This window comes from Hippoglossus hippoglossus, chromosome 1 (assembly GCF_009819705.1).
Source record: "Hippoglossus hippoglossus isolate fHipHip1 chromosome 1, fHipHip1.pri, whole genome shotgun sequence".
NCBI lineage: Eukaryota > Metazoa > Chordata > Actinopteri > Pleuronectiformes > Pleuronectidae > Hippoglossus > Hippoglossus hippoglossus.
Window position 1 is genome coordinate 16,475,467 of NC_047151.1, and position 26,588 is coordinate 16,502,054.

Sequence of the window (26,588 nt, forward strand, 5' to 3'; positions counted from 1 at the left end):
CACCTTTCACTGTAGTGGTTTGTACGTAAGTGTAATAAAGTAGAGTGCAGTAGTAAAGTGCAGTGGCGCAGGATGATTTTTGTTTATAAATATAAGGACATATTGTGATGTGCAGAAACACAAAAGTTAAATACAATTGGTGTGTAAAGTCATGGATGGAAAGTAAGAATATCCACGAGTAAAGTATTGTGTGTGTGTGTGTGTGTGTGTGAGAGAGACCTCGGTCATGTGATCATGGTAACCCGGAAGCAGTCCAGGTTTTAACCAGTCGCAGCCATTCATTCGCTGTAGCTTGTCGCTCATACTGGCAGGTGGCTTCCTATGATTCTTTCTCTTCTTTAAAGACAACATGAACAACGACCTTATCTGAACGCTTTCTCCGATCAGACCGGACACGTCTTTCCTCTGCGGGGGGTTATCTGTAGCCTAACGTGTGTGTCATCACTTTGAACGAGTTTATGACAAGTGTCCTCCTCTTCCTCGCCACCGGCACCCGGCAGCGGTGGCGCTCCTAGCTAGCTAGCGAGGAAGCTAGCTGTAGCGAGCTAAACCTTTCCTCAGCACATTTCCTGACTAAACCGGCGGGAGCTAACAGCTAGCGTCCCTGACTGTCACAACGCGTCGCTGTGTTAGCTCGTGGTTGTCTGTGTAGCTCGTAGCGCGGCTGACAGCTGTCAGGTCAACAACGCGCAGAGTGTGACTCAGTTAGCATGTTAGCTAACCGGCAGCGGGGCGTTGTTTTTTTTTCCATCTTAGCCGCTAACACTGACTCAAATCGTCTGTGACCACGGTCTGTGTTTCTATTTGTCTGACAGGTGCGGTCGTTCCCTCTCTGACACTCGGACCCCCCCTCCTCCCCTCCCGGCATGGCTGCAGACCCGATGGAGATTGACGACTCTCTTTACAGGTGAGTCTTCCAGGTGTACTCTGTTATTGTTGCTCCAGAAGCTGCAGATCACGTCGGAGTCCGGACAGGAGATGACAGTGTTGTGTTGTGCTCCTTCCTTTCCCCTCCAGTCGCCAGCGATATGTGCTGGGAGACAGTGCTATGCACCAGATGGCCCAGTCGTCAGTCTTTCTCAGTGGAATGGGAGGACTGGGAGTGGAGATAGGTAACCATCACAGCACTTTAAAGATATTCAGCAGCATGTATTCATATAGTTGTTGCCAACTGATTTGAGGGTGATTAACTTGATTTCTGGTTTTACAGCAAAGAATATCGTCCTGGCCGGTGTGAAGGTACGCACCCTCACTGAAATGTGATTGTCCAACAAATATATAATGTTTAAGTGTCCGATCAGCCCTGGTGTTAACATCTGTCCTGAGTTATCCCATCACAAGTGATCAGCACATAGTAGAGGTGTGAATGCACCCGAATGGGTCCTGAGATCCGATCACATTCCGAGGTGGTTTGGGACTCGTGTAGCCACATATTTTCGCTGAGTGAACGCAAATGCGTCCTGGGCCACATCTAAAGGAACACGCCTCCTCAGCTCACGCCTCTAACCCACTACAGTTTCACAATTCATCAAATCTATTTTTACCCCTCTCGTTGCCCATATATGGAGTTGTTTGTGGCCACAATATCAACACTGACGGCCACCTAACGATTGTTCCTTTTTGTAAATTGGTCAAATCTTACTTCACAGCAGATCTGCAGCTCATTGATTCATTCATCACCTCCTGACTCTTCTTGTTCTCTCTCGCTGACGCTGTCACACACACACACAACCATTGTTCTGGGTTAATATAATATAATATGACGTATGTGTATTTGCTAATAGAGTGGGGAAGTGAGACACATTCAGGGCCCATTTCAATACCAGGTGTAAATAGGCAAACTAAGCGCAGGACGGATGATTATACCAGGTCTGATCAGGACCTTTGTCCTTCCAGTGCCTTAGCTGTAGTCTCTGTGTACACGTGTGCTCTGTGTGTGTACAGGCAGTCACCCTTCATGACACAAAACAATGTGAGACCTGGGATCTGGGCTCCAACTTCTTTATCCGCAAAGAGGATGTGTTGAACAGCAGAAAGAGGTAATATACAACATACATCTGGACAGACTATACTCGCATGGAGAAATATCACACACTCACACGCGGACTGTGATCTTTATATACAGGCAAACCCTTATACATCTCTTGTTTGCTTAGATTGTTTAATAAAAGTTTTCATCCATCCTCAGGGTGGAGGCGGTTTGCCCTCGGGTCGCAGAGTTGAACCCCTATGTTCATGTTGACATGTCCTCCTCTGCCCTGGATGACAACACTGATCTCAGTTTTCTTAGCCAGTATCAGGTAAGACATTTGTGAATGAGTTGTTCTTAGTCAGTCAGTAAAATAGTTTTCCTGCAGGCCCCACTGTGACCAATGTGGAATCACCTGTGGCTTAAACATACAACTTCATTCTTTTTTCATTGACTGGACTCCAGGTTTACGAATGTCATTAGCGAGCGATTTCCAACCATTGGGAATGTTTGTTTGAATTATGTTTTCAATATGGACAAGAAGAAAACAATGCGTTGTGTGTTCATTCAAATGTATTTGGTTAGAGATCTAACTACATTGTAATCTATAACACATAGATGGAAATAATACCAAAGGGCTCACTTACTTTTATTTGCCCCTGCATGTTATATGTTAATTTGAAAAATGCTTTAGACCTGAAATGTGGCTGTAAAGCTTGTTGTTTTTATGTAGAACATAATCTGTGATCAGTTTGGATTCATAAAAGTCTTTCTCAGTGGCTCTACGCATCACCTGTTTACTTGTTAACTAGAAAAATGACTGTCATTTTCTTGTATATTTCACATAACCTTAATTAACATCGGCTTTGTTTTGTCCAGACTCTGCTGCAGACTGAAGGTAACATTTGATCTCTGTCTGTCTGTCTCCTCTCTCCTGCAGTGTGTGATCATGACCCAAGCCAGGTTGAACCTACAGAAGAGAGTAAATGAGTTCTGCCACTCACAACAACCCCCCATCAGAGTAAGTCTGCAGTCATTACAGTGGTTCTACATCACAGAGCACGAGTTAACGATGTCTTGTGGATGTGGAACACACAAACAGTCATGTATTTATCACTGCCTGTATTAGGGCTTGAAAAAAAGTCAAACATTTTGCTCGCACACCCCCTGCCACGCACAACACGAGACGAAACCTGACTGAAGAACGATCCTGATCCTGATCATCGATTAATAACTAAATACATGTGATCGTGAGCGACAGACACGAGCGGACAGACACACATGCTCCTGTAAACTAACCAGACTGTTGCATTTTCTTCCCTGCCAGTTCATTGGTTGTGACGCCTACGGCATCTGTGTGCGGGTGTTTTGCGATTTCGGGGAAGAGTTTGAGGTCTCTGATCCCACAGGAGAGGAGCCCAAGGAGATTTTCATCCAAAGTATCAGTCAGGTAGATTTCTGCAACATGTAGAATTGGCATTTTGTTATTCTAAATTTATTGTTACTCTAAACATTAAACAAATCCTCTCTTGACTCTTTCCCCTTTAGGACAGTCCAGGAGTGGTAACATGCATGGACAACCAACCCCACGGCCTACAGACCGGCCAGAGTGTTGTGTTCAGAGAGGTCAATGGCATGGCGGAACTCAACGGCACTGCACGACAGGTCTCAGGTATTATGTCAACATTGCAGATAATGATTCCAGTACATTAAAGTTTTTTGCTGAGCCTTTTCTGTAAGTGTATTATTGTAAATCTATTTCACCAGCATACCTGAAAAATCTGAGATGCAACCAACATTAAGAATATAGTCGTAATATTTATTTGACGTAAAACCAATGCTGTCTCTTTCATTTCTGTCCCATTTTGAGTTGTTCCAAGAGCAGATTTGATGAGAGATTTTCTGTATTGGTGACAAAAGTACAGTGATCTAACCTAAGCCATGTTTGTTTCTTTTTTGGTGTGTGTGTGTTTGTTATCAGTCATTTCCCCTCATAGTTATGCAATAGGAGATACATCCCAATTACAACCATATGCACATGGTGGTTTCTTTTTCCTGGTGAAAACCCCTAAGACATACACATTTGTAAGTAGAGTCACATCAAACATCACAGTTGAACCTGAAAACAAATGTGTGTTTCCAGTTGAACATCCTGAGCACCTTCGTATTTTTATATTTCAGGAAACGATAGAGCGGCAGTTGTGTGATCCTCATGTCCTGACACCAGACTTCAGTAAACCAGAGGTGAGTGTTTGAAGCTGTTCCTGGAGACTAAATTGCGAAGTGAGGTCAGGGGGCCAGTTAGATTTAACCCAGTTCTACGGCAAAGCAAACATGACACATCACTAAAAAGCATAAACACTGCAGCATGTCCTACTCCACAGGATAAGTTTGGATGCTCAGGAATAATGGAGCCATAATAACTGTGGGATCCATACCTGGTCAAAAATTGAAGCATCACATTATATTAAAAAAGTAAAACAAGCACACATCTGGACAGGCCAGTAACATAATCTGACTTCTTAGTTTATTCTATTCTATTTTTATATTAACCCTCTTATTTAGAGTTGTATATACGAGTGAAGCCAGAAAAACGATCACTAAGATTACTAATTAATTTAGTCTTATTATGTTAACCAAGCTGTGTAATATATACTCAAGTTAGCAAATGCCTATTATTTTTGTAAAGCCAATTGTTTTCTCACAATCTTTTCTTAATTCAACCTATCAGGCTCCTCTTCAGATCCATGCAGCCATGTTGGCTTTGGACACCTTCCAGGAGCAACACAGCAGACTTCCCAGCATCGGGTAAATTCAGTATTTCTCTGCTGCTCAATGTCTAGATCCAATCTGCTGCTATTCTTTCTGTACTCCTGCACCTGACGATAGCATTGGTCCTGGCTGTGGTTTTCAGTGTGTTGAAATGTTTCATGTTCAGTTGTGAGCAGTTTTACTTTGATGCCATCAGGTGTTTACAAGATGCTGAGGTTTTACTGAAGCTAACTGAGGAAGTGAACGCTACTCTGAGGAACAAAGTGAGTCTTCTCTTCTGTTTTTATATCCCTGTGCTTGAATTTCCCTTTAATTCCCAGCAGAGATGAAAACTCATTGCTTTTCCTTCCTCCTCTCTCCTTCTTTCCTCCCAGGCTCCTGTTAATGCTGAGCTGGTGAGCTGCCTGTCCAGGACGGCGATGGGAACTCTTCCACCTTTAGCTGCAGCTGTAGGAGGCCTAGCCAGCCAGGAAGCTCTCAAGGCCATCACAGGGAAGTTTGCGCCACTACAGCAATGGGTAGGTCACCAAATTTTAACAGTAGATCTTGTTTTCAAAGGCCAAATGTTGCTTTTACAGTTCAATAGCAAAGTCTATTCCGTTTCTATTGCAACACATTTATGGGAACTATTAACTCTAATAGCTTTTACAAATATTTCTTCAGCATTTTGCATCTTTTTTTATATAACTTAACTGTTAACTTTATCTCTGTTCAGTTTTACCTTGATGCCATCGAAGTTGTTCGGCCTCTTCAGTCTCTGACTGCAGAGGAGTTCATTCCCAGGGGCGACCGGTATGACGGATTACGAGCTTGCATCGGTGAATCTATGTGTCTTGAACTGCACAAGCTCAGAGTCTTCATGGTAAGACTCTCTCAGCTTTTTGATGGTATCTTTTGTGTTGCATTAAGTTGAAGGTTATGTTTGAGTAAATGTCATCTCTTCTCTTCCAGGTCGGCTGTGGTGCCATAGGCTGTGAGATGTTAAAAAACTTTGCTCTGCTTGGGGTTGGATTGGCCAAGTGCTCAGGAGAGGTGGGCATTCGCTCCCTTTTTGTTTGCTCTCCTCTGTCTTACTGCATCTCTACAATTTACTGAAACTAACTAGACTGCATCTGTCCTTCCTCAGGTGTGCGTTACAGACCCGGACCTCATAGAAAAGTCCAACCTCAACAGGCAGTTTCTCTTCAGACCACATCATATACAAGTGAATACACATCCTTTTCCACCTCTGTACCCTCAATATTAAATTACATGAATCACAGAACACTCACTATGCTGTATAGACACTCACTCATACTCCTGTTTCTTCTTTGTCTCAGAAACCGAAGAGTACCACAGCGGCAGAAGCCACTTGCGATATCAACCCCGAACTGCAGGTGGATGCTCACCTCAACAAGGTGTGTCCGGCTACTGACAATATCTACAGTGACTCCTTCTATTGCCGCATGAACCTGGTGGTCACGGCGCTGGACAACGTGGAGGCCCGGAGATATGTAGACAGGTTGGTGCAAATGTTAATGTAGTGTTAATGAAGTTCATCTTCAACTTCAGACGGTAGTGCTATGTAAGCACTGGCCCTGCAAGGTCCAAGACTATTTGGAACACTAGGTGGCGTTATGAGCAATTTTCAGTCCATAAATGAAAATATATTTTTTATAAATGTGATAATAAAATGATATTAAAACCTGCCTTAATTTCTTTTATCAGTTATGTAATTTATTTTAAAGCTCAAAAACACATTAATGTGTTCAGTATCTGTTCAAAGCATTCAAGTAATTGTACTTCCTGTGATCTAATGATATTTAGCCAAGTACTGATGTTGTGTTTCTGCATGCATTTAATTTCCAGTCGCTGTGTATCTAATCAGAGACCTCTCCTTGACTCTGGTACCATGGGAACTAAAGGACACACAGAAATCATTGTGCCAAATTTGACAGAGTCCTACAATAGCCATGTGAGTGTGAAAGCATATTTTTGTTCTTTGCTCCAGTTTTGTTCCTGCATTGTTCATCTCCAGTGACTTAACAAACACAGACTTTACTCTAAGTACAATGCTTAAATATATATCTTCCAGAGAGACCCCCCAGAGGAGGAAATCCCATTCTGCACACTCAAATCTTTCCCCTCTGTCATCGAGCACACTATCCAGTGGGCCAGAGACAAGGTTTGCTTTTCTGACCAAATCCCTCTTTCATTTTCCGCAGTATCTGTCTGTGTACCGTCCTAATTTAGATTTTTATTTCCATGGGTTTACGCAGTTTGAAAATGCATTTGCCCACAAGCCCTCCGTGTACAACCTGTTCTGGCAGACGCACTCCTCGGCTGAAGCGGTGCTACAGGTAAGACTTTGTATAGCATTAAGCATCAAGTTTTTCTATAACCTTTTTAATGTAATACAATAAACATGGATTTGAATGATCATTTGTTTGTGTGTTTGCAGAGGATGCAGGTAGGGGATAGCCTGGAGGCGTCATTTCAGGTCATTAAGCTGCTAAGCAGACGACCTAGCCTATGGGAACAATGCGTTGCTATAGCCCGTCTGAAGTTTGAAAAGTATTTCAAGAGAAAGGTAATAAATCGCTACCTGAAAATACACACTCATAACATGGTGCAACATGATAACCGTTGTTTTCTGCTGTTCTTTTCATCCAGGCCCTACAACTGTTGTACTCTTTCCCCCTGGACACAAGGTTAAAAGATGGAAGTAAGTTTTTATTAAACACACATTTGCCTCTAAATTTATTTCACAGTAATTTCCTATGTGTAACTACAGTATAAAATGTATGTACATAGTGAAATCTTTGTCCTCATCCTTAGGTTTGTTTTGGCAATCCCCTAAAAGACCTCCAGCACCCATTGATTTCGACTTGAACGACTTTTTGTAAGTGCTGCATTATTTCATATTACACTTCAAGCCTCTTTTTTTATTTTGTGTTTCACATCTGAGCCTCTTGCCAAACCCACCTCTGTTCCCATCAGGCACTTCACTTTCATCATCAGCACTGCTCGGCTTTTCGCAGGGATTTATAACATCCCATACTCAGAAAAGGTAGGTCAACTGCACTCAAGCACACACTGTCTCAAATGCACTTAACCCACTAATTTGACTAAACCTTTACCTTTACCTAAACCTAAACCATCTATCAGGACCTCTCCAAAGAGGCAGTGGCCAGGATTCTCTCAGATGTCAAGATTCCTGAGTACAGGCCTTCAGAGAAAGTAAGCTCCTCCACTCATCTGCTCCTTGATTTCGGAATGTAGAACAAGGAATCCTGAAGTTGTTGTTTGTTGTGGATCTGTCCCTTCCAGTGTATAGAGACAGACGAGACGGTAAGGAAGCCTGATCAGACGAAGATGCCTCAAAGCAGTCATGAGGAGAGGGAGGCCATCACACAGCTAGAGCAGGCCATAGCTGCTGACCGCGTCACCCCTGGTACATGAATAATTAATAAATATACACTGAAGATGTTGTATTACTATTATTATTATATCTCGTGGTAACTCCTATGTGTTGATCTCTCTGTAGAGAGATTGCAGATGCGGCTGCTGCAGTTTGAGAAGGACGATGACAGCAACGGCCACTTGGACTATGTCACGTCAGCATCTGCGCTCCGAGCGAGGATGTACTCCATCGAGCCGGCCGACAGACTCAAGACCAAACGCATCGCTGGCAAGATCATCCCTGCCATCGCCACGGCAACGGCTGCTGTGGCTGGACTGGTGAGAGCAGTGACCCAGCACACTTTGTCTGTCTTTCCAAGAAGTGTATTGAGAAAAGGCTTGAATTTACAATTCACAGACATGCATGTTTGAGATGTTGCCATCCTGTGTTAATGATTGATAACATGATTTCAGCATTTTTGTCTATTTGCTCTTTTTATATGTTTTTGTTTGTTTTTCGATGTACTCAGGTGGCCCTCGAGTTGATCAAGGTGGTTGGAGGCTACGGGTTTGAATCTTTCAAAAACTGCTTCTTTAACCTGGCCATCCCTGTAGTGGTGCTCACCGAGCCTGCACCAGTCAAACGGACACTCATCAGGTAAGAGCTAACGTACACTTTTAGCCACCACACCTCACTAATGCTGCATCACCACAAAGTTCCAGTTGCAAGCTGACAGTTGTGTGACGTCTTTCCCAGGGACGACATCTACTTCTCCATCTGGGACTGTTGGACTATTTTTGGCCATGAGGACTTCACTCTGTCTGACTTGATAAATGCCGTGAGAGTAAGAAACATTACTCGTATTATACTGCTTTAGATTATCCTGAGGTTTTTGACCACTTATTTTAATGTATCTTAACTGTGGTGTCAAATAACATGTTGATGCTTTTTATGACAGGAGAAGTATGGAATCGAACCCACTATGGTTGTCCATGGTGTGAAAATGCTCTATGTGCCTGTGATGCCTGGACACTCAAAGAGACTGAAATTGACGTGAGTGCTTTACCTGAAAATAAGTCTCTTTTTCTCACCTTGATCTTTGTTCAGATTTTGTTTTTGTGCTGGAAATGATTCAGAAATACACCTGTTGTCTACAATGTACCGACTGTTTTAACTCTGACTCTCTGCAGGATGCAGAAGCTGATCAAGCCATCAGTGGACCGCCGCTATGTCGACCTGACGGTGTCATTTGCTCCGGAGGCAGATGGAGACGAGGACCTCGCTGGTCCTCCCGTCAGGTACTTCTTCAGCCGGGATGGAGAGACGCCATGACACCTTTCAAAGAGTCGTCCTTAAACCTCTTGTGTCCTTACTTCCCTTCCTGTAAATTGCTGTGCCCCAGTAACCTGGGCCAGGGGCCAAGAGCTTTCCCTCAGGATGTTATCTGACAAGGGCAAAGCTCCTGGCCCCAGCACAAGCCCTCTCCCCCTGTACTTCATGGAGCAAGAAGAAGCGAGTCCTGGTCCCAGTTTTTCTAGCCAGTGGAACAAGAGGCGGCTCGAGTAACATTTAACTGTACCTGTGTACATATATTTTCTCTGTTCTGTTTTCTACTGGTGAAATGCACAGCTCTGCCTGTGTCGATGCCTTAATTGATAAATAACCTCTTTCTGTTTGTGGCAGTGAGTCTGACTAAAAAGTATGTTTACAGAAACCTGCATACTCCCCAAATAAAGACCCATGAGTCTCATATCTGTTTTAAATCTGCTCGGACTGCCGGAGCATTGAAGTGGATTTGTAGGCATCGTGTCTTCTTCTTCCTCAGAGTCCTCTGCTTGGGTTTGAACATATTGCTGACAACATAATTATCCAGTTGTCAGTCATCTCTCCTCATAGCAACAGGTCAAGCCAGTATTTGTTGTTTTTAAATTAAAGGTGCATCAGGTCAGTGGACAGTGATTGTTCTCTTTTCATCATCACATTGAGTGCATCATAAAAACACATGTATATCACGAGGTATTGCTCAAAGGTTAAAGGGCAACACACACCGCTGCATCTCGATGAGCTTCATCATCATCGACTCTTTGCCTCCCAGTCAGCTGATGCAGGTGATGTGTGGTGCACTTAACAAAGCGGGTCAAACCACCTCTAGTTGTAGCTGCTCGTCTTACCTGTTTCATTAGGTAACCACTTCGTTAACACACTTGGGAAAACCATGTTAAATAATAAAGTTCAATGGCTGTTTCTCACACAGACATTTTCTGGAATTACTCTTTTAAAACACCTTTTTTTTAAGAAAACAAATTCTTTGCTGTTAATGTATTTCTTGCATTTGTTTATGGATGTGTGTGTCCATGCCGTGTATTTATTTACTTCTCATTTTTGTGTCAAACTGAGCCTGTCTTGAGCTCTGTTGAGTCATGGTTCACTGGTTAATCAACAGCTGGAGGTGTACGTCGCCCTTCTGTTCAATTTCAGAAGGCTGTTAAGAGGACTTTGGAAGTGGTCCTCATTGGCCTGTGCAAATTAACACAAATGTTAATGTAGTTTTGAATGGAATCATTGAATAATGAAAAAATCCGGTTTCTATAATTAGAGGTTATCAGACATCTTCAAGTCTCTGACCATTACCAGAGGTGGTGAATTTCTCTTGGCAGAAGAAAGTGTCTCTCATACTGACAACACTTCTTGTGCAGTGAATGTCAAGTGTAAAACAAAATAGTTTTAATGAGCTACAATGATAATGATGTATGTTCTTGTGACAGACAACTCAACCAATGGTCCAATAAAATGTGAGAATTCAGGACGTCCTTGAGACAAGCGCCGCTCCAAGTCTTTGTTTCGTTTTAAATTTCATCGTAGTAGAGCTGAAACAAGTCGATCGACAGAAAAATATAATTGAAATTATTTTCTGATCGATTGTTTAGGTCTAATCTCTTACATTAGAAGTTTTGCTGCTTCTTTGTCATATCACAGTCAACTGAATATTTTGTTTAAGTGAAACATTTATTTGTTTTGTTACATTTTATAGACAAAAATGACTAATCAACACATTAATAGATTGTTAAAATAACCATTCATTTGTCAATTTATTAAATAACAGAAATTCATCTTGCATAAAATATGTCATGTATTAATAAATAAAATTTTATTATTTTCACATATTTATACTTTTTTGACACCGTAAACCAGAGAGTAGAATTATAAATACATTCAATAGTTCATTTAGAGTTCATAGAGCAAACATGGCTAGCTTATATTTATACATTTCATTAATGTAAGTGTATTCATTAAAAATATTTTTCACAGATCATGTTATTTACACATCACAGAACTACAGTAACTACATGTTGGTATCAGACATTAAAACATTGTGATTACAGGTCGATGTCCTGCAGGTTCCCCCAGCTGGGTCCCACCTTGACTTTGGCCTTGAGCTTTACGTACAGTTTTACTGCCGACTCCATCTCTCTCTTTACTATCTGAGCAACCTGATGAAGGGTTTTGGGAGAAAAAAAATAATTTAAATGTATTCATGTGGTCTTTTCCAGACTGTGCTGTCCTGTTTCTTAAATTGGCCTAAAAGAAATGTGCAGGAAATGCACTACGTTTAAGAAAAATGGTCATGTGATGTCTCTTAGTTTATTTTTGTAATATACATTTCTGTATATTCTTTACATTTAATATACATTCAGTAACTGACAATCCAGTAAATCATTTCCATACCTGGATGAGGTCGTCCTCTGTGGTTTCATAGATGAGCTCATCATGCAGCTGCAGGACAAAGTAGGCTCCTCTTAGGTGAGACACCCGAGCCCTGCTCTGGTTCCTGGCTGTACAACAGAACAGCATTGATGTTATCAGACAGGATTAGTGTACAGGCTCTCACTGTGTGTGTGTGGTGTGAGAACGGTGAAAGTGTGTGTCACCTGAGAGTGTGTGCTGGTGAGACGCGGGAGCAGCAGGATATGTTTTCCTCAGTCGATTCTGGATGTTCACGGTGGCGAGTTTAACAATGTCTGCTGCTGAGCCCTGAACAGTCGTGTTCACCGCCTGACGCTCTGCCTGAGGGAGGGAGCAAGACAGAAACTGATGTTATGAGCAAAAAAAAAAAAAAAACTCACATGTATTTCACAGCCTATAAATAAACGGAAGTTGTGGTGGAGCGGCTCGCTTACATGTGCTTTGATGTGCGAGTTGGTGTTAGTGATTCCAGGGAGGTATCTCCTGCGGCCCTTCAGAGTCTGAACATAGCCGTTCTTTACACAGTTCTTCACAGTTTCTTTAAGAAAAGCATTGATGCCTGAAACATAATAAAACAAACACCACAAAGTGAAACATCAACTCAACTGAAATAATGTGGGCAGCAATTGTATTAATCGTTCCACAATATCTGGTGAGGTATTTGTGGATACCCACTTTTTGAAACTAAAATTTAAATACACTCACAATTTTTTTATTTTAAAACCAAACATATCTAAAATCAGGTATTGAATACATTCTGAGCCATTAGTTGTATAAGTATGATTAAAGCAGAGATGGAAATGTGTCTACCTTTGTATCTGGACTTGAAACTCTCTATGTAGCAGGCTGCATCATTCTCCTCCACTCCCATTTGTTCCCCCAAAGACTTGGCTCCCATCCCGTAAATGATACCGTAACAGATCTGCAAAGACAAACACACATTATGTCACATGTCGCACACACGCGCTGGTGAGCTTCCCATTTTAGGTGCATGCCTGTGGTTCTCATCTCTTTCCTGCCTCGTACCTGTTTCGCCTGTTGTCTCAGGTTGTCATTCACCGTCTCTGGGTCGATACTTTTCCACTCAGCGGCGATGCAGCGGAACACGTCTGCTCCTCCATTCAGCACCTGGTGAGCACACAGAGGCTCCGTCGTTTCTTTACCTGCGTATCCATGTTTAACATACAAGGGTTCCTTACTGTTCACTATGAACCACTGACCTGCAGAAGTCGCTGATCCTTGGACAGATGAGCCAACACTCTCAACTCCAGCTGGGAATAATCAGCTGCTAAGATCATTCCTCCTGCAGTGGTGTGCAAAAAGACAAGGCTGACACACAACAGACACTGAAGTTACAGACCAACTCAAGACAATTACATCATTATAGTCACCTGAAAACGGTACAAAGGCGTGTCTCATGCTGACGGAGAAAGTCGGGCCTTGTCCTGCAGCTCCAGCTGTAACTGAAGGCACCGCAGAGCGTCTCTTCTTTCTGAAACAGAACAGTATGAGCTTTGTAAAGAAAATGCATCTAATTCTTTCAACTCCAGCAACGGTTAGAATAACCAGTCGCCTCTGAGGTTGCCTCTGATTGTGATTGACAAATGCACAAATTTACTTTTATATTGACATTCACCTTTTACATGATGTATCTTCTGTAGTGTTTGCATGCAGAAGCTCAAAAACACAATATTTATGATATAACCACATTGGAGTATATATGAAGTAAAGCTATAACAATATGGGAGTATTTAGATTGACTCAGTGTTTCTGAAAAGGTAGGAGTAAAGTAAAATGGATTTAAAGTCTGCAGTTATCAACACAGTAAGAGCCTGAGTGGAGTGTACTTTTTTCTTTCTCAGGTAGACAGATTTATCCACCAGAGGGAAAATGATATATGAGGAAGTTATGACTAGAATTACAGTTCTTACTCAGAACATACTGGAGGCCACCCAACCCCCCACTTTGAGAAGCGCTGGCTCATAGCTCATACCCACCCTGGTTTGTTCTGGCAGCCGTTTTGTGAAGGAGGACTCTCATCCACCACCGTGGGCATGTCGATCTCAAAGTCTTTGGGGACGTTCTGTATGTTGGGATCAGTGAAGCTCACTCGACCTGACAGCAGAATGAGCTCGGTCACTGCATGTTTTACATTCACTGCAAAATAAAACGTGCTAAACTAAAATAATTCACCAATGAAGTGAAGTTGTGTCCTCGTGAAACACATTCCATATTTATCGGTTGTCTATGAGCTTTACCTGTGGCTGTGTGTGTCTGGGCGATGGGGTATATTCTGTTCATGGCCAGTGTAGGATGATATTGTTTCTCCCTCTGCAGGGGGAACACCACTTTGGTCAGGGCATTAGTGATCCGCCTCCACTCCAGAATCACACCTGGCAGCGGGTGCAAGGGGCAAAGCTTCTCCAGAACATCCTGCCAACATGTTTTTTATTTAGTTTAAACACTGTGGGTGTTTAATCTCCCCAATAATGTTGTGTAATGCAAAGCAGTTTCACCTTGGTGGTGCTGAACTGCTTTCCAAGCCGTACTCTGCCACCGCCTCTCCTGGTGTAGCCCAGAGTCTTCTTACTTTTTGATCCGCCCACGTCACCATTTGGAGGCAGGTGAAGCTCCAAGAACAAAACCTAGCATACAGATGTTTGGAGAAACTGTAACTCTGAGTGAATTTGAAGTTTTGGTTCCCAAACACTGTCGGGATCGAGAAGTAAACGTGTCAAACCTGCGCGATGTCGTCGACACTGGTGAGGGAGAAGCCGTGTCCAGCCAGGTTGTACGCCTGAGACTCCAGCGTGGAGAGTTTGGCCTGCATCACGTGTTTCTGTCTCTCACACTCTTCAGCACTGAAGCCCACTCCATTCAGTTCCAACAGAGCCAGACTCACCTGAGAAGGCATCTCAATGCTCCTGAATAGATCTGACACAAACAAAACATTAAACCACTGATGTTTACCACAGTTCTGTCCACTGCTACAATACTGTACGATTAACAGTCTCTATACCAAGCATGCCGTCCTGCTCCAGCAGGCCGCTGACGTGCTTCATGACAGCATGTACAAGCACGCTCTTGGTCGCTGCCCTGACACGGGGACAGTGTGCGTGTGCATTTCCGAGTCCATCCAGCAGAGGTAGCTCTTCAGGACAGAAGACAGTCACCATGTTGGGCAGAGTCCTCTCCTCACTGCCAGGGTCCACCAGCCAGCAGGCGACCTGTGGTGAACATTCAACACAGTCGATTAGCTGCAAGTTTAGGACATAAACCCGCCTCCTACATGTTGGTGGATGGGACATGGAACAAACTAATGAGTCAAAATACACTTCAAATCAGATGGTTTCTGTCAATTTACATAGCTCTTAGCACACTGATGTTTGTTCAAGTGCTAATTTAATGATAAGTTTGGTTTTAATTAGTTACTTGATGCTATTAAAACGAGGTGAAACTTCATGATTGAAGACTGAGACTGACTGTTCCTGGATAAATGGGTGTAGCTTCTTCTCCAACAATGAAGTTAGAAGAACTTCTCTACTGTCTGCAGGAGTGTGTGTGTGTGTGTGTGTGTGTGTGTGTGTGTGTGTGTGTGTGTGTGTGTGTGTGTGTGTGTGTGTGCTCATCTCTGTGGCTATTTCCACATTTATTTAGTTATTAATCTATTATGTCTGATCATGAATCCGGATTGTTCTGGTCACTTAAACCCTGAGGTCCTGGCTTTCAATGCAAAGCTTTTGTACTCTGCATGAGTACAAAGATCTGCATGTGAATGGACACTTTGCATGTATGAGTTCCGTATTCTCACCTTGGGGTCTTCACAGCTTCCCTCCAAGCTGATGCCACAGCTCAGTACCAGCGTCTTGTACACCTGGATGATGTCATAAGTGACAACCACTACCCCACTGGGACCCTCTGATGGCCGACTCAGACAAGCCCTCACCTGCCCCAGCCTCTCACTTACTGGCAGATCCTCATCCAGCAGAGGAGGAGCCAGACTGGAGCTCAAACCTGAGCGTTAAACAGACGAGATGAATGAAGGGAACATTTCATTTGGATTGTGGGCAGTAACGTGCGTGTGCGTGTCGATACCTTTGCTCTGCTCTTGCTGCAGAGATACGTAGTACGCGTCTCTTGCTCCCCAGCAGACCGACAGTCCAATCAGCACCAGTCCATCACTGTTTCTCACTGGAAAACCATTGAGCTTCTGATGAGCTGCTGATGCTGCACAGATGAACACACGCATGGATGAGGACATGGGTTATTTAGGGTATTACAGTCATTTGTGTTGTAGGTGACAAGGTAAACAGATGCAGAACATTGATTATCTGCACTGTGCTTGGTAGATTAAGTCAACTTGGGGTGTAAAACTGTGCTTTTTATCAATCAATATCACATTTTACTGCAGCTAAATGTCACCTCTATGTTTACCTCTCTTGTGTTTCCCTCCTATTTCCTCCTCAGGCTGCTCTCTGCGCTCCCTCTTTTCACAGGCCAACGCCAGACAGTACCGCTCCTTAGTTTTCCACTCTCTGATGAAAGTTTCAAACAGGCCCCTGTCACTCGCCACGTCTATGATGGAGAAAGACCCAGAGTTGCTGGAATTTAGTGATGCTTCTTGGGACAGCTGAAGAGTGAAGCCTTCAACGACTGGCGATTCTGTATCAGATGGAGTCTTTGGTCGGTGAGAGGACGGAGAAGTGCCCTGTGGAGGACGGCTGAGCTGCTGGTCGCTGTGTAGCAGAGGTTTGGGTTTTGAGCATTGAACAGACCTCAGCTCGGATTCAGGAAGTGTAGTTAAAGATTTTGTTTTCTCCAGCTGGTGTTTGTGGCTCCGATCAGAATTGGGCTGTTTAGTGTCGGTAGCTTCTGATGGATGATTACTGTGTCCTGTGAGAGATTTACGACATTTCCGGGCTGCCTGTTTCCGTGGAGGAAGGGTTGAGGGGGTCGACTGGTTCAGGGGCTTGGTGGTGAGAGGCGACTGGACCGAGGAGGTGGTTAGTTTTACTCTGGGGGTGACCGGCGGCGTTTCCTGGGTGGGGGGAATGAGGTCACCAGCAGATCCTGGTCTCTCTGTGATATTCTCAGCGTCGTGTCTGGAGGGTTGTGCCGACTGAGATTCGCTCTCAGCAGCAGGTTGCACATTCAGCTTTCCTGTGTTCCTGCCCTGTATTGAGGGCTGAGGTGGATCTGGAGTTTCTGTGTTTGCAGCAGCAGCAGCAGCAGCAGGAGCAGCAGCAGGAGCAGCAGCAGCAGCAGGAGCAGCAGCAGGAGCAGCAGCAGGAGCAGCAGCAGCAGCAGGAGCAGCAGCAGGAGCAGCAGCGGCTGTTTGAGTGGCTGTGTGGCCTGCGTTAGTGTTTTGCCAGGACTGGTCAGACATACTAGGCCAACGGTCAAAGATCTCCTGTAAATCAGGGCTGCAATTAAGATTTCTTTCAGGTGCATTATCTACAAATAAAACATTCATGTTTGTTTCCATCTCTTCCTGTTTTCCACTTTCACCCCCCTGTCTCCCACCTGCTTTATTGTCATTAGCTGTAGCTGTGTCCTTGTCACGCTCACGTTGAGTTGCAGTGCGCTGAGGTTGTGTTTGTATCGGACCAGGTTCGGATGGAGAATTTGACAGCTGTTCCTCTGCGTTGGGTTCCTGAGCTTGATGTCGGCCTTGTTGCTCTGTTTGCGTTCTCTCCGTATGCCTGAATAAGCTCTGCCTCTTCATAAAATGCTCGCCCACAAACAGCGAGTCGCCCCACTCCGACAGGTTGAAGGAGGACTCGCCCCACTGCACTGCCTCCTGCTTATCAGCCTCCTGGTTGGTGAGGAGCTCACTGTGTCGTCGCTCCTGGGTCGATGGAAGGGGGCACTTCTGCTCCTGGCCATCAGATTCCTCCTCGTCTGACTGGTGGTGTGGGCTCAGACCAGCCAGCAGGGCGCTGTCATACAGGCTGTCGAACAGGAAGCTGCTGCTTCTGTTAGGACTCTCAGAAGCAACCTGATTGGCAGCAGGGACGTCAGTATCATCATCACCACCTTCATTTTTACCTTCATCCATGTTATCACCGCCACCAGGACCAGGAGACATCTGGGAAAACAACAGCATGTCCTTATTAAAGAGGCAAAGCACATGATTAAATTGTTTTTCTTATTTGCAGTCCATATATAATCATAATTATTGTAAATGATTCCGATGAGTCACCTGGTGGCTGGTGTTGAGGATGAGCTCCATCTGGCTATCTGTAATAGAGATATTGAATCTGGGACATGGGTTGTTAGGGGCAAGTCCGTTGTCTCCCTCCAGCTCGACAACTGTCTCTACCATTCCCTCCTCTTTTGTCTTTTCTGTTTCTAACCTCTGATTCCTTCCTTTTTCATTCCTGTATTGGTATGACTGTTGAACGAGAATTCTTTCTGTCTGAGTGTCCAATTCAAAGCTGTCGCCAAAGCTCTCCTGTCCCTTTTCAACATCTCCCTCATCTCCCGTGTACAGCTCCGGAGATGAGAACTTATCCACCTCTCCGGCCTCTACCCTTCTTCGCTTGGCTTCTGGAGAGAATAATGGAGGATCTGATGCAGCGCCGTTTGTCGGGGCAGAAACTGAGGGAGGAGTTTGTTGCACGGGGTCAGCAGTCGCCTGCTGGACTGCAGGGCCGGAGGTGTCGGCTGATTTCAGGGGGGATGTTCGCACAGTCTCTACGTTATCTTGGGCACATTTGTCAGTTTGTATGGAGTGCAGGACTTTGCTTAGAGCCCTTGAGTGCTTCTGTCTACTTTGCTGCACAGGTGAGGCAGCACCCCCTGTGGTGCCGTCTCTTTTTAAAGTGCTTGTGGAAACACTACGTTGTTCCTCCACCCAGGATATCGGAGGTCTGAAACGAGGAGGGGGCCTTGGAGGAGGCGTGGGCTGTGGATGTGGCAGCGACCGAGGCAGAGGGCTGGATACAATCTCCGCCAACTCCTGTGTCAGACTTCTTTCAGGAACGGGCTGCTTTGCTTGCTGACCCACTGGTCTACCTGAGACTGGGCCTTCACTTTTCTCCCCTGGTTTTTGGGGCTCTTCCTCTTCTTTTTCTGGCCTCATGGGTGTTTGTCTTTCTAGTTTTTCATTTAGATTTTTTGTTTTATTTGCCATGGACATATTTTTATTTGTCTCTGCTTTCTCTTCTGTTTCTTTGCCACTCTCCACTGGCATCTCATTATCTGTTTGTATAATTTCAGGGTCTGTTCTATCTTCCTTTCTGTGCACCTCAAACTTTTTGTTTACTTCCTTCTCAGCAGGATTGGACTTCCCCTGCTCTCTCCTGATTTCACCTCCTGGTTTCTCCTGTTTTCTTTTCTCACTTCTATAATCCTCCTCTCTACGTCCACCAGTATCTTTACTCTTACTTTTCTTGGGCCTGCCTCCCTCCTGGCCGTCTTTAGTGTTACCTCCCTGCGCTTCGTGTGACCTGAGATTTGAGCCAGATGAGGTTACTGAGTCAATGCTGTGATGGTCGTCAGGGCTGATGACACCAGGAGCTCCAGGAGGAAGTGTCGTCGGGTCCCACTGAACTCCTAGCCTGGCCAGGTCTTCCCGGAGGAGGAGCCTCGCCTCAGAAACAATCTCGTCGGCTGCTTCCTGCTCCGTCAGGGCCCGCCCACCTGTCACCCAGACACAGCGAAGCTTCCGTCTCTCCACCGCCTCCATCTCACTTTCATCCACTGCACGTTTGGAGCTGAAGAACAGACACCGTTGACTTTACATTTGGGCATCAACATTTTTCGGGGAGATTAAAACTTGGTGTGTTGATGTTAAAGTTGCTTTGATTTAGAAGTGGAATTTGTCTTGAGTATGAGTACATATATGTTAGTTTTTTTATATATATATATATATATAGGGTTATTTTATATATATATATATATATATAGCATTGTAAATATATATATATATTTACATTTGTGTAGTCAAACTACTTTTTTGTAAGTGTGAGGACACATTTTCTCAAAGGTGATAATATTTACATTTTACCTTTATAAATAAAGCTATTACTATTTTTTTTAAATACTGAAACAAATCTAATTTAACTGTGTGGACAAAATTACAGATATTATGATGCTTATATTTGCTAGAATAATCTAAAGAAAATGACTCTGTCCGGCAATTACATCATTGTAAAGGGACCAACATTACTGCAACAGACACACACGCACCTCTTGAATGGGACTGCATTCCTTAAGGCTTTCTCCACGTCAGCCACAGTGGCCCTGGCTAGTTCAGCGACAGTACAGAGCCCTTGTGTGTAGAGCGCTCTGGCTCGTGTTGCATTCAGGAGGGAGACTCTGACCAGGTCGACCAGCTCCCTCTGGACTCCAAAGCTCAGCCTGGTCTGGTACTGGGACAGCAGCAGCTCCATGTTGTGCCAGCCCAGACGCTTGCAGAACACTGTCACCATACCTGAGGGGCAGCACAAAGTGAACAGACTGTTTCTGGAAGCTCCAGCACTGAGCAATTGATTTAAAGTCATTGAATAATTGTCTCTTTTTAAGCTTTGGCTTTCTTAGGGTTTCTTGCCGTGTCTGTGTGGGTTAATTTAATATGGACTCTCACCCAGACAGAATTGAGCCACGTTTAAGCACGTGCCTACAAAGTCTACACACTCGATCCTCGTGAACCCTCTCATGGTAACTTGATGCAATGAGCATGAGCACTAATGAACGATGAATACAGTATATAGCTCTGAAGAAAGTATATCGTGCATCAGCTAATGGAATGAAGTCTATTCTGTATATACATTATTCTGAAGTGCAGCTGCTTCCTGCATCAAGTTACTACACTTGTTACTACACTCCATTTTTAATGTAAACTCTGTAGGTGTACTCTACATTGACTTCAGCATGTACCTGCATAAGTAGAAGCAGACTGCTGGAGAGACTGTAACTGCCCACGATTGCAGTTGTATTTAGAAGCAACTGTTCCCAACGGCACCTCATTCACCAGATCCTGGAGTACAAGGGTGGTGAAAAACCTGGATAGTGACAACAAAGACAGGAAGTTAATCTCTAAAACTAACTGTTTGTCAATCTGCAATCAAGATCAAAGTGAGCTTTACCGTTTATGAATTGCCATCTGTCTACGCTGTTTTTCTGTCTTGGCGACAAGTTTGCCGCTGACGGACCTCGCGAGAAAACCTTCCTGGACGCCGACCAGCTCTGCCACTCTTTTCATCGATGACGAGAGCTGTTCCCACAGACGGAAGAACTGATACCAATCTATGGTCGTCCATTCTGCGTACAATGGGGTGATCTGTGAGGACAAAGAATCATGTATGACTCGGCTTATGGGGACTGATTAAATTGGTTTGATGAGGGGTAATTTGGCTCAAAACCTACACTCAACATTTAGTTACTCTTAGGAATCAAGTGGTGAGGGTTCAGGGATAATCTGGAGTGAATAAAGTTGAGAGAAAGTTATAAATAAAATGTACCAGATAAAGAATGTGCAAATCATTTTCAAGCACAAAGCCCTTCATGGCGCGCTGCAGATCTGCAAATATTCCCAGAGCCTCGGGAGGGGAGAGGGAGGAGGAGAGGGTGGCAGCGCCGAGTTGAGTGGGACAGTATCGCTCCTCTGCATCTGCAGATACAACACATGATATTTAACAGATCTTTTTTTCTCGCCAAATTGCAGGAAAACTTTAGTAAGATATGAGTTTGGGATTCAGTGTGCTTATTTACAGTAGCCTTGCACCTACATGTGATGTGCAAACACTTTTTCTGTGGTAGTAGTGCTCAGTGTATCCAGATGCATCTGTTTGACTGCATTAACTTAAAAAGTGAAACATTTAAAATTCTATCCTCATGTAATTTGTTTGTGAAATATCAGCTGTTACCAGAGGGTCAGTCTGATTCCTAGAGGTCTGTTTCCATCGTGGCATGGCACATAATAAAATAGCACTTGGGCAATGGTGTCCGTACCGTCTCCCTCCTTCTGGATGCTAATAAATTCATTATCCATCAGCCATTCAACACAGGCCTCAATAGCCCCTTTGTTGGTCCCTTCGTCTGATCTGGATTTGCCGTCACATTTCATGCTGGCAGCCAGAAGAGAACACGAAGCGTACAATGACACATCCTGTGGAGTGCTGGCTACGCCGCCAACAATGATCTGTGATGTGGAATGATATGAATTAGGCACAAAAAAATTGTAATCAAAGAGTTTATGAGGCAGAAATTGTTTTTTTGTCACTGCACTGAAGACTTATAATCAGAAAAAGACTAGCATACATCCTGTAAGTGATAGTGTTAATGTAAATATCCATCGTACCTCCAGGATGGCTCGCAGCATGCTCGTGGTGACACCTTCCCCTTCCCTTCTCACCAGACAGCTGCTGATTGGCTGAAGAGCACCTGTGAGGAGGATAATGCCTTTCTGACGCTCCGCCTCCTTACAAACCAACACACTCTCACCTGAAAGAGGAGCAACAAAATGACATCATACCAAGGAAGAGAGCTGTCTGTATCTAATTTCATCACGTGATGTGGGCTCAAATATACAAGACCAGTCCATACCTATAGTGTCTACTCCTTTTCTCCCTGCTCGTCCTGCCATCTGTTTGTACGTGAGCGGGTCCAACAGGTGTCCGTTGAAAGTCGGGGTTCGAATGATGACCCTGCGCGCTGGGAGATTAACTCCTGAAGAGAGGGTAGAGGTGGCGGCCAGGACCCTGACCATGCCCTGACGAAAAGCTCCCTCCAGCACGTCGCGCTCATCGAATGTCAGCCCTGCAGAGAGAATACGAAACATCAGCGCAGCAGGATACAATCACCCTGACGTTCAGCCCCCAGTTTGTTGTGGTCAAAGGGTTCTATGAGCGTGTTCACCTGCATGGTGGAAGGCCACGCCCCATGGCACAGTCCGCTGGAGGATGGAGTCAAGCCCAGCAGGAGTTCGTCTCAACTGGGCTAAAACATCCACTAGTCCCTCTTGATCCAAAGACACTGGTCTGAGGTTAGTGTCGCCCTGACCATCTGAAAGAAAGAGATAGAGAGAGATAAATCACCTCGCTATACAATATTCACCGAAGGCAAATTTGACCTCTGCCAAGGAGGTTATGTTGTCACCCCTGTTTCTTCAGGATTTCTTTTCACTTTCTTTAACATTGTGAGGTAGGGCTTTTTTTCTCCTTGATTTCTCAGAGAGTATTTCATGAATCTTTATTAAAATAATCGTGTGTGTATCTAGTGAGTTTAAATGTGGTTTTATAAGGGGACTTTCGGGGTGAATGAATTTAAAAATCAGTCTCATACCAGCGAGTCTGAGGTTGTAGAACTCCCTTGCGATACTGTCTGCTAGTTTCTCACACCAGTTCTTCGAGGGGCAGAACAGCAGCACAGAGCGGCCATCACTCACCGTCTCATAACACAAGCTCACTATGTGGTCGTCATCACCCTTTAAAGCAGGAAAGAACACAGCACATGATTATATCACTAGTCATGAGATAAGTATGCTTCAATCATCCTAACCGGACACTGGAGGAGCCGGCCATCCCAATCACCTTAATGTGGAGTGCCGGGGTGAACTGTCGCACCACGGAGAGGCTCTTGTCATAGATGTTGCAGCCCACTTTGAGATGCTCCAGCAGGGGTACAGGTCTGTAGTCAGTCTGGTAAAGCTCAGCACCTAACCAGCTAGCCAGGAGGGAGAGGTTAGGCAAGGTGGCGCTCATACCTATTATCTGTACACCCTCAGACAAAGACCTGTGGAAGGAGATGCACAGACAGAATTACTAATCTATTAACAGGATTGTAAAAACACTGTCAACAACAAGACAAACAGTCAAACAGACGGACCCTGTGGTGTTCTGCTTCTGGGCTATGTAGCGGATTTTGGTCAAGAGCAGTTCGAGCAGGTATCCTCTTCCAGAATCCCCGACCATATGCAACTCGTCCACCACCACCATACCTGGAAGCACAAAAACAACCTCAAACTTTATGTTCTATATTCTTGAACACACACACACACACACACACACACACACACACACACACACACACACACACACACACACACACACACACACACACACACACACACACACACACACACACACTTTCAGGGATGTTGCATTAAACAGTTATAGCTTCTATGTTTTCGCCCCTGTCCTTTTGCTTTGTCAGCAGGATTAGCTAAAACTACTGAACAGATTCACTTCAAATTTGCTGGTTGGGATGGACATGGGCCATTCAATTTTAGCAGATCAAGATTTTTTATTGTTTAACATTGTTAGAAAATAGTGAAAAATACAAAACACAATTTTCAAGATCTCAAGGTGAAGTCTTCAAAAGACTTGTTTGGTCCGACTAACATCACATATCCAAATGTACTAAAGGTACAGTGAAAGAACACGTACATTTAAATGACTCGAAAGATTGATAATCAAAATTCTATTACCACATATGCAGTATATTACCTAGTAGACCCATACTGTCCTCTTCAATGAGTTTGTTGATCAGAGAGTTGGCTTTTTCTATGGTGCAAACAGCCACATCCAGTGCTTTGAACCCTCCAGCAGCTGAAGTGCTGCCCATGTATCCCTCCACACGGACTCCTGCCTCTTCAAATACACTCTACAGGTGCAGAGACACAAGTCTTTTAGATGGAGGTAAACTCACAGACAACTATTAGATATAATATATAATTCTGTCCACGTCTCCCTCACTTGAAGATAGTGCATCTTCTCTTTAGCCACAGAGACAAAAGGTAAAATGAAGAGAGCTTTTCGTTTAGTCTCCAAAATACGTTTCAACATCAGCAGCTCCGACACCAGAGTTTTTCCAGCACTAGTGGGAGCTGAAAAAGAATAGAAATATAAAGAGATTAGTGTTGAAAGGAGCTACAATATAGACATTAAACTTTGAATCCATTTTTTGTAACTCTTTCTTACCGGAGTACACCAGGTTACCTCCCTGCAGCACGTGTCCCACAGTGAGGCACTGAGCCTGCCACTCAAACATGCTAGTCACTTTGTGTTTCTGGTAGCGCTCCAGGACGGGTTTAGGCAAACCCCAGCTGGATAACTGCAGCATTTCAGCTTGGTTCAATGGAGCACACAGGGCAATGCCTACAGCAGAGCACAAAGAACATTCTGCATTTACACATGACATGAAATGACACTGGTGGCAGTTTGAGCTCTGACATCAAGGTCTATTCTGAGAACACAGATGTAAATATATTTCAGGTAAAATTAGACAAACTGGGCATATGTCAACCTAGAAGATTTCATGACAATACTTAAAATGATTCACCTGGCTGAGGTAAGGTGTCACTGAGAGAACTGAGCTCTAATCCAGTGGGGACTGTGAGCACAGAGGCCGACTGGTTCTGTAACGACTGCTGGAGCTTGGCCCGCTTCATGGCAGCTGTGAGGCGCGTGGGGCTGAACAAGATGTAGTCTCTGGACACATCAAGAGGGGGGGCAGCGTTCTTACTTGATCCACTTTCCTCTTTACTAAGAGGAGGGCTCTTTCTTCTGGGCGCACCCTTCTGCCTGTTGAAACACAGAGAGCGAGAGACATTTGCAAACAGCAAAGTATGGAAAAGAAAAACTGGGCGATGATGCGAGTTCAGACTCACTTGTTGGAGCTGCCTGCTCGCTGACTGTCTTTTATTTCTCGACATGGTGGCTCATTAATGTCGGCTGATGCAGGCACCGGCTGGTCTCTTTCTGAACCCTTCTTAGCGCCTTCTGCCTCCTCCAAATCCTCACTGAACAGAAGCTTCTGAGCGAGATCTTTGCATTCAGCCGTCCTACCTGGTCTCTTACAATCAACACTTCGCCAAGAGACTCTCTCCTGGGCGCTGGGGGCTCTGTGGGGTCCCTGACCTCTGTCACTCTGTCGCTTATTGTCTCCAACTGGTGCAAGCGAGTGTGCAGGGCCAAAGGCCGCCGATGACGCTGGCTCCTCATGTGCATCTCTCTCTACTGGTGTTGGACGAGCTGCAGGCTTCACAGGGTCGACAGCGTCCAGCACCTGAAGCAACTCTGCATCAAGTGCTAATGTGGATTCTCCCAGTGGGAACACTGCACCTCCACTCTAAGATAGATAATAATACAGGTTGATTGTGATGTGACATATTTTAAAAAGCAATGAGAAACACCTTTGGTCATGCTGTCACACTCACCATGAGGCTGTCTCTGCTGTCTGTGTCGTCTGACGGTCTGTCTCCTTGTAGAGGCTCCTCAGGAGCATGGAGGCTGTGGAGGAAAATACATGTTGGCAGTTTAGATCCATGAGCATAAATAGCAATGTTGTTTCTCTGTCATTAGATAGAAATGATATGTTAAGACGTCTCCTAGCAACAGGAGGAACCTGGTCAGGATTCTTCTAACAGTATGAAGTGAGAACTGTGACTCACCCTTGTGTCTTCTTGATCTGGTGCTGACCCAGGTAGCTCTTCCTCTTCGGAGGACCCGACCTGCTCATAGTGAACAAGCTGCGCTGGTTCCAACAAACGTGTGAGAAGCTGGATGTTAGTCAACATGACGTAAGTTTATAAACTGTGTTTAACAACATGAACACACGTTGTATTGTTATTTTATAAATAAGTCTTTATTTTGAAAGCTAAGTATAAACATTGTCTTTTTGTTTAGCAACGCTGAAGCTTCTGAAATCAAAAAGTCCGCCGTTCCGCCCCGGTGTTACATAAAAAACAACTCGACGGAACAAATGCTCGAATGC

At 44.4% G+C, this 26,588-nt stretch overlaps 2 protein-coding genes across 4 annotated transcripts; one reads left to right on the forward strand and one right to left on the reverse strand.

The window, feature by feature from the left end:
• Positions 1-236: 236 nt before the first annotated feature.
• On the forward strand, positions 237-11,027 carry uba6 (ubiquitin like modifier activating enzyme 6). Of its 3 annotated transcripts, none has more exons than XM_034582676.1 (32): positions 237-311; positions 816-907; positions 1,018-1,112; positions 1,211-1,239; positions 1,945-2,039; positions 2,189-2,300; positions 2,910-2,990; positions 3,297-3,419; positions 3,518-3,641; positions 3,951-4,054; positions 4,151-4,213; positions 4,701-4,777; positions 4,938-5,004; positions 5,116-5,259; positions 5,457-5,603; positions 5,693-5,773; positions 5,868-5,945; positions 6,061-6,242; positions 6,590-6,695; positions 6,816-6,905; positions 7,000-7,080; positions 7,182-7,310; positions 7,394-7,445; positions 7,559-7,622; positions 7,721-7,790; positions 7,889-7,960; positions 8,051-8,174; positions 8,268-8,461; positions 8,653-8,780; positions 8,880-8,967; positions 9,082-9,176; positions 9,314-9,895. In XM_034582676.1, the coding sequence occupies exons 2-32, from the start codon at positions 867-869 to the stop codon at positions 9,453-9,455; spliced, it is 3,078 nt and encodes a 1,025-aa protein (XP_034438567.1). In that variant the 5' UTR covers positions 237-311; positions 816-866; the 3' UTR covers positions 9,456-9,895. The 3 variants fall into 3 exon arrangements, with proteins under 3 accessions (XP_034438567.1, XP_034438574.1, XP_034438558.1); XM_034582683.1 differs by having other exon boundaries at positions 264-307; positions 9,314-9,455; XM_034582667.1 differs by having other exon boundaries at positions 295-907; positions 9,314-11,027.
• A 156-nt stretch (positions 11,028-11,183) lies between these two features.
• polq (polymerase (DNA directed), theta) lies at positions 11,184-26,588 on the reverse strand. The gene is made up of 36 exons (XM_034582653.1): positions 26,266-26,588; positions 26,032-26,104; positions 25,483-25,943; positions 25,155-25,396; positions 24,794-24,970; positions 24,569-24,699; positions 24,320-24,476; positions 23,700-23,811; positions 23,405-23,606; positions 23,157-23,298; positions 22,731-22,877; positions 22,419-22,631; positions 22,174-22,316; positions 21,825-22,014; positions 21,335-21,483; positions 20,960-21,153; positions 20,751-20,875; positions 20,061-20,304; positions 18,070-19,585; positions 17,190-17,955; positions 16,302-17,102; positions 15,963-16,094; positions 15,679-15,881; positions 14,887-15,094; positions 14,608-14,801; positions 14,384-14,512; positions 14,126-14,300; positions 13,865-13,982; positions 13,259-13,359; positions 13,088-13,170; positions 12,894-12,995; positions 12,678-12,789; positions 12,302-12,426; positions 12,053-12,188; positions 11,850-11,956; positions 11,184-11,614 (listed from the first exon to the last, which is right to left on the reverse strand). The coding sequence occupies exons 1-36, from the start codon at positions 26,331-26,333 to the stop codon at positions 11,501-11,503; spliced, it is 8,292 nt and encodes a 2,763-aa protein (XP_034438544.1). The 5' UTR covers positions 26,334-26,588; the 3' UTR covers positions 11,184-11,500.

Excerpts from the sequence above, each read along its gene's own strand:
- uba6 (XM_034582676.1), top strand. The coding sequence starts at position 867 with ATGGCTGCAGACCCGATGGAGATTGACGACTCTCTTTACAG. Across the intron at positions 908-1,017 it reads ATTGACGACTCTCTTTACAG|TCGCCAGCGATATGTGCTGG; the intron begins GTGAGTCTTCCA and ends TTTCCCCTCCAG. Across the intron at positions 6,906-6,999 it reads TCCAGTGGGCCAGAGACAAG|TTTGAAAATGCATTTGCCCA; the intron begins GTTTGCTTTTCT and ends GGGTTTACGCAG.
- polq (XM_034582653.1), bottom strand. The coding sequence starts at position 26,333 with ATGAGCAGGTCGGGTCCTCCGAAGAGGAAGAGCTACCTGGGTCAGCAC. Across the intron at positions 22,015-22,173 it reads TGCTGCGAGCCATCCTGGAG|ATCATTGTTGGCGGCGTAGC; the intron begins GTACGATGGATA and ends TCCACATCACAG. Across the intron at positions 13,360-13,864 it reads GGCTGCCAGAACAAACCAGG|AAAGAAGAGACGCTCTGCGG; the intron begins GTGGGTATGAGC and ends GTTCTGTTTCAG.